Source organism: Trifolium pratense, linkage group LG4 (genome assembly GCF_020283565.1).
Source record: "Trifolium pratense cultivar HEN17-A07 linkage group LG4, ARS_RC_1.1, whole genome shotgun sequence".
Taxonomy (NCBI): Eukaryota; Viridiplantae; Streptophyta; class Magnoliopsida; order Fabales; family Fabaceae; genus Trifolium; species Trifolium pratense.
In genome coordinates this window covers 31,722,232-31,737,031 of record NC_060062.1, presented here as the reverse complement: position 1 = coordinate 31,737,031, position 14,800 = coordinate 31,722,232, and the positions used below count along the sequence as shown (strand labels likewise).

Genomic DNA, 14,800 nt, shown 5'->3' with positions numbered 1-14,800 from the left:
TTACTTTGTGGCTTATCTTGGCTTGACTCTAGTTTGGATGATAGGATTGCTTGCCTCATTTTAATGTTTTGTAGGATTTTGTTAATTTTATTTCATTTATCTTGGCCATTGTTCACAAGCTAAATAGGGAACCGGATCATCTCACATCAGTGGAGGGTCCTGCACAAATTTCGGCCATCGATTTCAATTTATTGTAGCAGTCAACGGTACAAAATGATAGATGGACGATTCAAATCAGCGTAGGACAAGAAACATGAAGAGAATGTCTGGAGACAATCCGTAAATAGCACACTTTCACAAGAAATGCGCAGTACTGAAACTATTTTAACGATTATACCTTTTATATTCTAACCTTTTTGATTTCTAGAGGAAGGAGTTCTAGTGATTCAAAGTATCAAAAGGTAATTAAAGTATGACAAAACTATTTAAATTAAGATTCTCTCAAATGATTTAATTTCAAATTGAACATTTTGAAGCAAAATTTTAAATTGAAGTAATCGATCACATTTCGATGAAGTTGTCTCAAGACATCAAAAACTTCAATGTTGTTGTCTACATTTGTGCTAGGAGATGCAAATGTGTACTTCACAATTGATGAACTAAAGAGACATCGAATCAGGAGGTTTAAAGTAGAAATGTATTTTAAAGAGGGTGACTATGTTCATACATAGGAAGTGCATATGTGACTCTTATCACGAATTTACATTTTTGGTCAAATATGTGTGCTAGATTGTTTTTTTTTTCTTCATACCAAATAAAATTGGTTTTTTGATAGTTAGGTTGGGTCAAGGTCAACTTTGGTAGTTTCCTAACTTTTTTTTTAATTTCTCTATACATAAATGGATGTTTCGAGGTTACTAGCATCTTCATCTATCCATCCATGAAGTGGGGCAGTCTTCTCATCAATGTTGTCCTTTACAATCAAAATGACACAATTAACCTCTTGCCGTATCTTACTACAAAATCTAAATGCCATATTAAAAAAGGGTAATTTTGGAAAAAAATCACTTTTGGAACTTTTTCTATAATAATGAGTTGCATAAGAGTATATTGCATGACAAGTGGAAATGAATGAGACATTTACGTGATACACACGTTATTGATATCCTTATGCTATGCTTGATGCCAAATATTTCAAATTGATTTGTCCTTAGCTCATTGTCATCACGTAGGTACACATGCCTTCCCAAGTTTCCCTCCCCGCCGACCTAGCATATTTTTTGAGCCCATCCAATTATGTTTTGCCGTACATCATGGATATTAAATTGAATGACAGAAGAGGGGTTCACGCAAATAATCTAGTGCATATAGTGTTGTTTAAGATTTAAATCTATGTTATAGTTATTCTATTATTTTTATATCAACTTTCTCATTATCAATCTTTGATAATTTAGAATTCGGTAATGAGGTTATAAAGTCTGACAAAAAATTGTTGGCGAATTGAATTTAGATTCCTCTAAATGATTCGTCATATTGGAGTAATTCATTAATTTTTTATTTAAACATATATTATAATATTTTGTATATATAGAGATGAGCCTACACTTGGTAGGAACATAAATATGTTGGAGTGAAGTCTGAAATAAAATAATATATTGTTATTGAGTGACGAAGTAATAAATCAAATTTTGAATTACGACCTAAAAAATTTGTATTATACTATCAAGTGATGACCTAATTTGGAGATGACAAACAACTTTCAGGACTATACTCCGGTTCTTGTGGATATGGCGCAACAAAGTTATATTTGAAGAAGGTTTAATAATCCTCTTTAGTGATATAAAATTTCACTAAAAAGATTGACAAATAATACTATTCAATCTTTGTATAGAATCCAAAAATAGAAGATTATTCTCTACATTGGTTGAAATTGAAAATGACCACACAAAAGATTAAACTCAAATGTGATAGAGCTTACAAGGGAGCAGATGAGCTTTCAAGTTGTAGAGATATATCTTGCTCACTTTCAAGGTGAGCTTAAATGGATGATGATTAAATGATACATTAGGAAGATTGGTGCTTGTGATCGTCCACATGTGTAAATGTTCTACCTTGAGTTCGACATGGTGTTGAAGAGCGCATTTCTCACCTTATTAGCAACATGAGTGCTAATTAATGGGCTTATAAATTTTAGTATTTTTATGGATTCTTATGAATATATACTTTTTCTATGGCTTTGCCATCTATTGTAGAAATAAAAAATTGGATAAGATTACTTCAGGCAAAGACATTCCGTGTATCACCTATTTTAACAAGACACATTTTTTATTCACAATTTTTTTTTTTTTTAAATTTCAAATTAAAGGTGAATAAGTGTAATGTTCGGATTCGAACTTTAACTTCTATAAAAATATGATGCGATCATTCTCTGTCAACTGAACTAAACTTATTGATAACAAGTCACATTTTTGTAGTAGTTAATAGTATTATCGTAACAACTTCATAACTAAACCAACTTGTTACACTCATAATCACCTGAACTCAATTTCTACGTAATGATTTTTATTAACTTCCAATCGAATGTTAGCTAGGTTACAATTTTCTTTCACGTTAAGAAGAGAGTTAATTACCATAAATGAAATTGACTAGAATTGAATTATCCAAAACAGAACTATACGATACATTAACAGGGAATTTAATATTTATTTATTTTGTGATCTAATTTAAATAGTTCATGTCGTGTTCATAAATATAATGGTGACGTATAATGACACCACTAATAATGTCAGCAATTTGCAACAAGACAAATGTTAACATGTGCATCTAAGGCACATGTTAAGAATATAATTATAGAAATATTCTCTCGAAATATGTGTATTATATCTTTGAAGCATTAAATTTTTTTGTAATATTAAATGCAAATTTCTAATTATAGATACATTAACATGTGCCCTGTATGCACATGTTAACAGCACCCTTGCAACAATGATGCATAGGATAAAGTATTTACATTTATTTCTCAAAAAAAAAAAAAGTATTTACATTTACAGTGTTTTTAATCACCAAACGATCAAATGTAACTACAATAGTAGGGCTGGAAATGAGTCGACTTGACTCAAATTCGCCTCTAGTTTGATACAATTTTTTTTTAACTCGAATTCAGTTTGTTTAAATTCACTAATGATACGCTTTGACTCATTAAATTCAACTTGTTAAGTCAAATCACATGATTTTAAATTTTTTTTTAAAAAAAAAATTCAAAATTTGATCATTAACCTTTAATTTTTCGATAATTTGAAATAATTTATTGATTGCAAAGATCTTACAAAAATCATGTGTTCATGGATAAAAAATACACCAAGTTCAAAATTACATAACTACAAAAGAATATTTTTATCTAACTCATTAATTTTTAGAAGCTCCCCCAGTATTCTGCCCGCAGCTCTAAAGAGAAAAAAACCTAATTCTTTTTTCTTCTTCTTCTTGTTCATCTATTTGATCCAAAATCATCCCTCTTGATCTTTTTTAGTTAGGTTTTTACTTAAATAAGTGATTTTAACATATTCTTGAGTTTGTTTGAGTTTTTCATCTTTGTGATTTATTTGTCCGGTATTGTTTGACGTACCGTATGATGTTTGTTTTGAGTCCCGTCTTTATACGGTGTTTGTTTTGTTCAGATTTGCAGATTTGCTTCGATCTAGATTCAATGACTCTAGCGTCTTCAACGTTGCAGATTCGAAGGCATGACTATTCCAGACACTTGTATATCGTCATATCAATTGTAGGCTTAAAGATAAAGTCGTTTTATGCTATTAACTCAGATGCTGTGAGCTTGTTCACATATTCATCTTTTTTAGTTTTTAGCGATTTTGAATATGTAATCATTTTGATTGATGTAATATCTACCAATTTGAATAAATGAATATCGTTGTGTTTTGTTGGTAAAAAAAAAATATCCTTAATCTTAATGTGTCTCATTAACGTATCAAATTATTTACAATTTCTTTAAAAAATATTATGGATAATCCACGTATACATACAAATGAATTCTGAAATAAGTTTAGTTACATCATTGAATTCTTCTCTTTAGTTTTATTAATAATAATAATTTGACGTGTGTCGTCTAAATACTGTATTTTTTATTTGAAAATTATGTCCAAGCAAATAATTCTAAAATAAAATATGGATTGGATTATGATGCCGTCCCTAAACATGAGTTATGCAATGCTTCAGATCGTGCTATCGATCAGTAGGTGAACAACCCCCCTCAAGGTGATGATGATACGAATGAAGATAAAATATTTCTAGACATCAAAGTAAAAAGAAAAATAAATTGACCAAAAATGTTAATAGTCATCAAAATATAGGATTTATTTAGGGATGACAATTTGACTCATATTCAGAGGGTACCCGCAAAAATTACCCACAACGGGTAGGGTAAAAACCCGCATTTTGGGTACGGGCATGGGTATGAGTAATTACCCGCAAAAATGAACGGGTATGGGTGCGGGTATGAGTACCTTAGTACCCACCCCGCCTCATACCCGCATAATATATATTTATTTATTTTATTTATATTATTATATATGTAAATCAATTTAAAACAATACAACTCTACTAAACTATTACATATACATATTTTTAATAAAAATGTTTATTTATAACATAATATAAAAATAATGTGAATATTTAACATAAATATGAACTTTAACATAAGGTTAGTAATAATTTTGTTTATAATTTTCATTAATCAATATTAAAATCTTTGAAATTTTTTTAATTCTATTAAAATTATATGATATTTTATAATTAATAAATTTATTTTTAGTAAAAATGCGGGTAACGGGTACGGGTATGGGTACATAGTTACCCATAGGGTATGGGGACGGGGGCAAAAGTTATTACCCACGCGGGTATGGGGATGAGTACGGGTATTTTTTCAATCTGCGGGTATGGAGATAGGTACTATAGTACCCTACCCATACCCTACCCATTGCCATCCCTAGATTTATTTTGCACAATGAATCGAATCAAAGAGTATCTTTATAAACATTTTGCCCACTATAAATCTAGGATTTATGGGTTTATGCATTTATATATCTCTAAATTAAACTTACTAAACTAATGCAAATAAAAGTATGTGGTTAAACCCATTAGAAATCCCAACCAATATACCACCAATTCACTACTAAAAATATCACCATAGACAAATCACAAAACAAAACTAATTTTAAAACATTAAACCCACAATTAAGCGTTACCAATTGTAAAATCAATTATCAATATACTTCTCACAAAGTTAATATCCTCAAAATAAATCTAAACATATTAGCTTTACAATTTCAAGGGTTTGTCTTTCTTTCACCCTATTTTCTTCCCCTAGATTCATCTTCATCAAGTCAAATTAAGAAGATTAATTAATGACATAATGTGCTTGATATGTAGTAATTAATTAATTAATTAATGTTAAATACATGGCTGAAACTAGAGTAAATGCAAGCATTACCGATGTTACAAATAATGGAACAATATGGATATGTGAACACATGTTCAGGTATCAAAGGTCAAAAGGAATTTTCTTTTATGATAATCCATTTAGTTTCACATTGCCAGTGCTTTTTCTTCAAACAACCTTAGTTTCTGTCTCTACCACAACTTTACAGCTTATACTTGAACCAATTGGGACGAGTAGTTTCTTTCCACAACTGCTGGTAATATATTTAAATATTAATTTTATGAAATATATATATATGTTTGTTGAAATTGAGATAAGTAAGGATTAATATATATTTGCTATTATTATGACCAAATGTATTCAAAGATTATTAAGTTTAACGTCTGTAATGAACATATTACATCTCTGTCATTTTAATGATCCTTTAGTACAAAATCGCTTATGAGGCCGTTAAATAAGTGACGTATCATAAAAAATGCGTTTCATTTATTCAGAAGGCCCTTCATGTGTATAATTTTGTCTTCTTGTTTCTTTCATATTTTTTTTTGGTTCCCTTCATGGCACATATAAAAATGCTAATTAATTTTTTTTTTAAATGTATTCAGGCAGGCTTGGTACTAGGACCATCCGTTATTGGACAAAATGAGTTCATAAAAAAATGGCTATTCCCACCAAAAACATTCTACATAAGTGAGACAATTGCATTTTTTGGGAGCATGATGTATATGTTCTTAATTGGAGTAAAAATTGATATAAGTAGTGTTACAAGAACAGGGAAAAAAGCTTGGGCAATTGGAATATTTTCATTTATTATACCACTAATGTTAAGCTTATTAATTGCACTTTTTCTAAGAAAAACATTATTAACCCCCGACAAAGGTCTCTACGAGTCTATATTTTCCATTGTATTTATCTTTTCAACGGGTTCATTTCACGTCACTACAATTCTCTTAGCCGATTTAAAATTATTAAGCTCCGAAATGGGGCGATTAGCAATTTCTTCATCCTTGATAAGTGGATTCATTTCGATATTGTGGGTTACGTGTTTGTCAACATTGAAACAATCAGAAACAAAGAAAGACAACGGTCCTTTTAATTGGATGACAATGTCTTTCATCGTTATGATTCTCGTCATCATATATGTTCTACGACCGATAATGTTATGGATGATACGAAAAACACCTGAAGGAAAACCGATCAAAGAATCGTACATATTTTCGGTATTTTTAATGGTATTAAGCTGCGCATTATTTGGCGAATATATAGGACAACATTTTATGATTGGGCCTATTGTTTTTGGTATGGCTGTACCTGATGGTCCTCCATTAGGGTCTGCATTGACTGAAAAATTGGATGCATTGGTGTCAACAATTTTTTTGCCATTGTATTTTCTTTATAGTGGTATTAGATTTGATCTTTATATAATTGATGCTCAAAGCTTTGCAATTGTGCAAGTTGTTGGTATAGTTTCAAGCATTGGGAAGATTGTAGGAACTTTGTTGCCTTCAATTTATTGGAAGATGCCATTTACAGATGTACTATCTTTAGGACTACTTATGAGTACTCAAGGCATCACACAATTGCTTTACTTGCAGTCTTCTCTACACCTTAATGTAAGAATCCATAATCTCTTCTAAGTTTCCATCATGCATGTATGTCGTTAATTTACTAATTAAAAGTTAAAAATGAGGAATAAATATCAATTTAATTACTCTTTATCTCTTCCATTATATGAAATTTCTCAAGTTAGTCCTTAAAGTGACATATTTTTATATTTCAGGGATTAATTATTATATGTGTTTAAGTATGTTATTTATTTTCTACAAGGAAAAAAAAGTGTACTTTTTTATCCTAGTAAATATATCATTTTTTTGCTTTTAATTCTTGTAATTTTTTTTTTGCTGCATTTTGTTTATTATTCTTGTTTTAGACCCAACAATATTTATTTATATTGCAATTGATTTCTGTAATATGTTGAGTGTTTAATTTTAGTATTCAAAATAAGGACTAAAACAAATATTATTGAAACTAATTTTAATATCCATTTTTTTTTGTAATAATTAACTTACACAAAACACCATAGAACAAAAGCAAAAAAAAAATAAAAAAAATAGTGGTAAGAAATTTGGGTAGTATGCATGAAATCCTTTGTTCGATTCTCATTGGCTCCATTGTAAACAAAAAAAATGGACATAACTGAAAATAAAGAATAACATATTTGTTGTAGGAACTAAATTATATATATAAACTTTGTTATATATTTATATACTTTACGGATTAAATTGGAGAGATATTGATACATATATAAAAGATTAAATTGATGGTATATTTCTAGATTTATGTTCCTGTCTCCTTAGAAATCAAGGAGATGGTATATTTGAAAATGAGTGCAACAATATTATTCGTTGCTAGAGTTGCATATATATATTTGAATATGAATACATAATTTGTTGCAGATTATAGATGAACAGTCATATGGCAATGCATTGATAGCTCTACTATGGTTGACAGGAGCTACAACACCAATTATAAAATTCCTATATGAGCCATCTAAGAGGTACTTGTCTTTAAATAGAAGAACCATTGAACAATCAACTTCAGATATTGAATTACGTCTCATGGCATGTATACACACTCAAGATGACACATCATCCATAATCAATCTTCTTGAAATGTCAAACCCTTCATTGGAAAATCCAATTTGTTTCTATGTCTTACATCTACTTCAACTAAAAGGAAGATCTGCACCTCTTTTTATAGATCATCAACCATCAAGCAAAAAGTTGAATGCACCGCATTCAAATCATTCTCAAAACATAATAAATGCCTTTAGATCGTATGAGAAACAAAAATCAAACAATGTGGTTGTCAAAGTCTTCACAACGATCTCGCCTTATGAGACGATGCACGATGAGATATGTATGCAAGTTGATGAGAAAAGAGTTTGTTTGTTGATCGTGCCTTTTCATAGACAATGGAGACCAACCGGGGTTACAGAATCGGCTCAGCCTATTCGAGCCTTAAATCGTCATCTTCTCAGAATGGCACCTTGTTCAGTTGGGATTCTAATCGAACGCGGCACTTTGTGTAGGAACAACCCTTTAACATCTGTCTTGTTTTATAGTGTTGGAATAGTTTTTATAGAAGGAGCCGACGATCGCGAAGCGTTAGCTTACGCGATGCGAATGGCTAATCATCCGAATGTCAGGATAACCCTAGTTCGATTAATGGAACCTCGAAAGAAAAATAGGAACTTAATGCATCGGGATCCAGATGGCGATTTAATTCATAGGTTTAAAGTGGAGTGTATTCAAATTAAACGACACGATTATCGAGAGGAAATCGTAAGAGATAGTGTTGAAATGATAAATGTAATAAGGTCACTTGATGGTTGTTTTGATTTGGTTTTGGTTGGTAGAAGACATGCAACTGAATCAAATTTGTTTAGTGGATTAACTGAATGGAATGAGTTTCCAGAACTTGGTCCTATTGGAGACATGTTAGTGGCTTCTGATTCTACTTTTGATGGTTCAGTTTTGGTGATTCAACAACAAAAGAGATCAGGGGTTGGTTATCATGATTTGAGTTTAGATTCAGGTATCAATACAATGCAAGAATCAATAACAATTGTGGAAGTACCTCGTGAGAGAAAGGTGTGGCCAATTGCTTAATAACCAATTGTATATATTAGGGATTAGGGATAAAAATAATAGTTTTAGATTTTATTTTAATGTATAGTTCACTTTCATTATTCATGATAAACATTATGTAAATACTTAATTTGTTGAGTAAGATTACCCTTTAGATTTGTTAATAAATGTATGGTATTAAATGAGCCAAATTTAAATTTTAAATGTACTTTTAAGGTATGTGTATTTTGGCTATGTTTGGTAAAAAATAGTGGATAGCTGATAATTTAGCTTATAGCAGATAAGTTTATAGCGAATAACTTATAAGTTAGCTTTTAGCTTATAGTGAATAAACTAGTTGTTTGAATTTGTAGTGCTTGGTAAATTTAGCGGTTGAACTAGCTTATAATTATGAAATGACATAAAAATGATATGTTTAATTAATATTTAATTTTTTTTTCAAGTAAGCTGACAGGGATAAAATTGGAAGAAAAACTAATAAGCTATAAGCTACTTGAAATAACGTTTGAAAAATAAGTGACTGAAGTCTGGAAGGTGGATTAGTCTATCGTCGAGTAATAATTCACACTCTAGGTGTCTATAGAATGAGTTCGTATCCACAGGGGTCGTGCCAAGTCGATCGATCTCTTTTAGAAATTTAGATAGTTTTGCATTCGCTTTGGTTTTTAAAAAGGTTTTAAAACAGAATCAAATAATAAAAGATAAAAGAGTTAGGTATAGAGAATAGGTTAAGAGACGGCTTCTCACCTTTTCCTCTCGTGCAACTCTGTTGGTTCTATTTGGGATTTAGTGAGTTCGTGGATTGACATTCCTTTGGTGGAGTCCACTACTTTGCGTGATCATTTTGTCTAGTTTATATCTTTAGCAGGTGGATCTCGAGCGCGTCGATCTATTTTGCAGCTTATTTGGCTCGTATGCGTTTGAGTTGTTTGGACGAAAAGAAATCATCGTCTATATAAAGGCTCAACAGATACGACTTATATTTTGTTGGATAAGATCAAGCTTTTCTCTTTTAGGTGATTGAAGTCGACGAGTATTACATTAGCTTCAAACTACCATAGCTGGTGGTCTCGTCCTTTGCACTGTTTGGGCCTTGTTTGATCTATTTTTATATGTGGTTTTGGATTTTTTGACTCTATGTAAACATTTGTAGTCTACCTCGGTACGTCTTGTGCTGGGGGACTGTTTTATATTAATATATCTCATTTTAGCTTGTTCAAAAAAAAGACTCCCTCCTCTACTCCTACTTGTTAATTCGGTGTTATAGTATCATTATCCCTTTTGTTGCCGGCGGATTAATTACTATTTAATAATATGTACTTTCGCATTCTAATATTATCCTATTGCAAGTGAAAACGCTATTGTTAACCTTAGTATAAGAAAACCCTTGTTATATCATCACGAATTACCATTTTAACAAGTTCTGAACATTTATTTTACTTTAATTAAATAGCCGTAAACATGCAGAATTTAGTATTGGTGCAACTCTTAATCCTAATAACCCATAGCCTTGAGTACTTGTACTACCGTTCCCAGTTCCGACTAGTTATATTACCGTTATATGTCGAGATTAGTCATGCTGTCACGATATCAGCTAACCCGCTAAGTTCATTCAACAATATGGTCGGTATTATGAATAAAGCGTTAAAACAAGAGAATAATGATTAACAAACTGAATAATAATTAAAATAAAATTTTTCGAACCAAATTACATAAATTCAAACATTCATAATAGAGTTCATCTACTCGACCTAACCTAAATGTACTTAGCTACTAAAAGGCATATTAAACAATAAGGAAAATATGCACAAAAATAACCTCGTAGACTTGCAGATGAAGTTTTCTCTCCCATTGATGAGTGAGACTTGCCTTCCCTTGAGAGTTGCTAAGCCCTCTCTGCTTCTCCTCCTTGTGCTCCTTAGAGCTTTTTATTTCTCTAAAGTTCTGAATGAATAATTGTGGAGGAGGAGAACTTTATTTATAATTTTTAAGGCTTAACGGGCTTTTCCATCGCAGACCATCACACTCCATCGTGCCACTGATACGATATGGTCATCGTTGCGTGATACAATTATTTCTTGCTTAACAAATACGCATATTATCATGCTGTCATCATGGCGCTATGAGTATATTTGATTTCCTCATTTTTCGCTCTTTTTATGCATATTCTTTCATTCTTGCTTCTTGGCCAAGTAACTTGGAAACTTTAGGTATTTTGCTTGATTTTGGTCTTCAAAAGCTAATTAACTACTAAAAACTATACTAAATTCTAGCTAAAAATATCATATAATTGACTGTCATCAATAAGTTATAAGTTAGTAAAATAAATTATAACTTCATAATGGAAAGGTTTTTACCAAATAGAGTTTTTAGCTTATAATTAGCTTATTTGCCTGCCCAAACATAGCCTTTATATTTTGTAAGAAAAAAAAAACAGAGCCTTTATATGAAAATTATGAATACTAGTTAGAAATCAATGTTTGTGAAAGACTAGTAAAAAATCACGAATATTAAAAAATAGTGTTTGTATATAAATTTGTAGAAAGTGTTATATTTATATAATTAGCTACGATATATGATATAAAAAGTGTTTCGCAACTACTACCTCCGTCCCTAATTATAAGACTTAGTTTGACCACTGCACGTACGCTAATGCACAAATTCGATCACTAATATCTTTAATTGTCTATTAGTAAAATGTCAAACAAAAGGATCGAACTCACGTCCCTCACATAACAGGCGAGCTTTCCCAACTATATATTGAATATGAATAGTTTTGTAAAAGAAATATTACTAGTACGTGTGAAAGTTCGAAAAAACATGTTATATTATTGAAGATATAATTAGTCTTTCTAAAATTCATCGCTATTATAACCTTTCTACTCATTGCTCCAACGCTCCATCCGGCCCTAGTTTCATTTTACTTTGAGTTTTTTTCATTCTTCATTGGTGAGGGGTAGTTTTAGGTCATTTTTGGGCTAAAATCACCCCTCTGCATCTTTCTTTCTTCGTTTTTGATTTAAACAAGTGATTTTCATATAGATTGAGTCTTTTCGTTTCTTTCTTTTGTTGTGATTTCGTCGTCTGATTACGGCGCTATGTTGTTGGTGATCATTGGTACAATGTGTGATTTTCCGTTTTGTTGCAGTGTTCGTTTGATTCATATTTGAAAGATCAACTTCAATCAATTGCAGATCCAATCAATGATTTGTGCATCATCGTTGCAGATCCGGAAGCATGGTCATTTCAGTGACTTTAAGGTTATCATATTATTTGTATGTATTTTGTCGTTGTATGCTATTAACAAGGATGATGTGAGTTTGTTCGCAGATTCATCCTTTTTGTTTTTAGCAATGCTAAATTTGTACTTATTGAAATGAATGAATATCGTTTTTAGTAAAAAATAAAATATTAGTCTTTCTAAACTTCTACTTACAAGTTAAAAAGCAAAATCAACATTTCACTTTTACACTTTGATTGTTTGCGATGAAATCACGACAAGAAAAGATATGATGAGCGAGAAAGTGAAGAAAGAGAAAAGTTCTCATGTTTGTTTCGCAAAAAATTAGAAGAAAGAGACTAGAAATCATGGACCCCACTACTTTTTTCTTTATGTGCTATTTCTTCGCTCATTTGCAGAGAAAGGAAAAAGGTATTGAAGTTTATCGTTTCTAGTCCCTCTCTTGTAATTCTTTGCCAAAACCAATAGGAGAACTTTGCCCTTTCTCCGCTTTGTGTCTCGTCATATCTTCTCTCGTCGCAATTTCACCGCAAACAACCAAATTGTAAAATATCTTCTATTTCTTATCTATTTCTTATTTATTTCTATCATATTTCTCTCTTTAGACACTCTCTATTACCTATTTCTCTCTTTTTAATTTCTTCTTACAACCAAACAGACCCTTATTCTCATTTTCAACGACGCCCATTTCATCTTTCTCCTCCCTTCAACTTTACATCTTCTCCGTCAACACCCATCCATTGTGTTGCCTCATAGCCAGCGTGAAGCCAATCTTCGCCTCAAATCACCACTGCTGTGTTTTTGTACTTGAATTTGATTACAACGAATAGACAAATATGCATTAGTTCTACATAAAATATGCAACATTGACAAGCAATATTGCATAAAAATTCTGCTTTATTTCTTGAATTTATGTACTCCTGGTAACAACATTGCCACGACAACACCATGTGACCCACCATTAATGGATTTTTTGGGTTGAGTCTGGTTTTATCTGAAAACCGATTTTTTTTTTTTATGGATTTTTCGTTTTTGAAATCTTTATCCACCCAATTATCATTTAATTGGTCCAATTATATACTTGTAAGTAAACCAGATGACAAATAATTTAATTAGTTTTTGACAAATAATATCAACCAATTTAATAGGATTCCACCATCATGTATAAAATAATGTTATATAGCACTAAATTTTTTGTAGATACATACCTGAGTTCTATTATTCCGAAGAAACTCAATAACTCTCTTTGGAGGAATGGAAGGTCTGAAAGAAGTAGCAGAACTGAACACTACATCTGAGAATTTGTTGCTACTTGATTCATCGGTATATTTTTTTATCATGACCTTTATTTCGTCAGACCCATTTGAAGGTAGATTTGTCCAAGCATGTGCTGCTTGGTTCCATCCTACAAGAATTCTACATTAAAATGAAAATATAATTATAAGAAGCAACTGAAAATTAAATTTTGTATAAATTAAATAAATGAAAAAATTGAAAGCAAAAATCGAAATAACAAATCAAACCGAATCATAAATTAGATCCAGTTAGATTTGGTTTATTAACCATGCACACCCCTAATTAAAGTGATTACTTAGTACTACCCGATTGATTAATTTGTCTCATCTTTTAAAAAAACAACGACGGTCGTTTATCTTCTTTTATCTACTAATAATCACTTTTTCATCTTCTATCTACCATAATCACTTCTCTCCCTTCCAATTTTTAGCGCCATTTTTGTAACGACCCAAAATTTAGATGTTTTAAATTAACTGTTTGTTTATATTTATGAATTTATGTAGTTAATTAATTAAGTGGTAATTAATTAGTTGGGATAGAGGAAACAATTAATGAGTTGATATAGTAGAGGGAATGAATTAGTAAGTTATGGGTTTTGGGCTTAAGTAAATGGTCATAGGGTTGGTCATTGGAATGGGTATAAAAAGGCTAAGTTAGAGAGACAAACTCATTTTTATGAGAAGAAAAGAAGGAGGTAGAAAGAGAAAGAACCCTAGAGGAGAAAAGTCATAAAGAAGAAGAGCTAGAGAAAGAAGAAGAGCTAGAGAAAATCAGAAAAATCAAGGTATGAGAATAGATTATGTAATCCAGAGTGATTATTAAAGAGAGGAGAATTTCTATTTCTCCATTCCCAAACTCTCTACACTCTTTGCTTTGGGTTGGGGTTTTTATGTTAAGAAAAGAATGAAATCTTTTGATTCCATGAAACTTATTAAACTCTATTTCAATTGAAAGAATGAATTAATGGGTTAAAAGATGGGAATGTGTAGATGTTTGTCAGAATTTATGAGTTTTGAAAAGTTGTATGAAATGGTGAAGAATCTTGATATTTTGCATACTTTGATGTTGTTTTACACTTTAAGTTGTACTTATATGTGTATATGTATGCTAAATTCTTAAAGTTACTACCTTGTATGTTTTTGATCTAGAAAAATGGGATCTTTGAAGGTTCTACGTATGAACCGCAAGCAGAGTACCCTTTTCTGGGTAATCTCGCTC

General features: G+C 31.1%; 1 protein-coding gene across 1 annotated transcript; it reads left to right on the top strand.

Moving 5' to 3' along the window:
- Positions 1-5,414: 5,414 nt before the first annotated feature.
- Positions 5,415-9,175, top strand: LOC123923490 (cation/H(+) antiporter 15-like). The gene is made up of 3 exons (XM_045976178.1): positions 5,415-5,651; positions 6,001-7,008; positions 7,852-9,175. Exons 1-3 carry the CDS (start codon positions 5,415-5,417, stop codon positions 9,064-9,066), a joined length of 2,460 nt encoding a protein of 819 aa, XP_045832134.1. The 3' UTR covers positions 9,067-9,175.
- Positions 9,176-14,800: the final 5,625 nt, after the last annotated feature.

Excerpts from the sequence above, each read along its gene's own strand:
- LOC123923490 (XM_045976178.1), top strand. The coding sequence starts at position 5,415 with ATGGCTGAAACTAGAGTAAATGCAAGCATTACCGATGTTACAAATAAT. Across the intron at positions 5,652-6,000 it reads GTTTCTTTCCACAACTGCTG|GCAGGCTTGGTACTAGGACC; the intron begins GTAATATATTTA and ends AAATGTATTCAG. Across the intron at positions 7,009-7,851 it reads AGTCTTCTCTACACCTTAAT|ATTATAGATGAACAGTCATA; the intron begins GTAAGAATCCAT and ends AATTTGTTGCAG.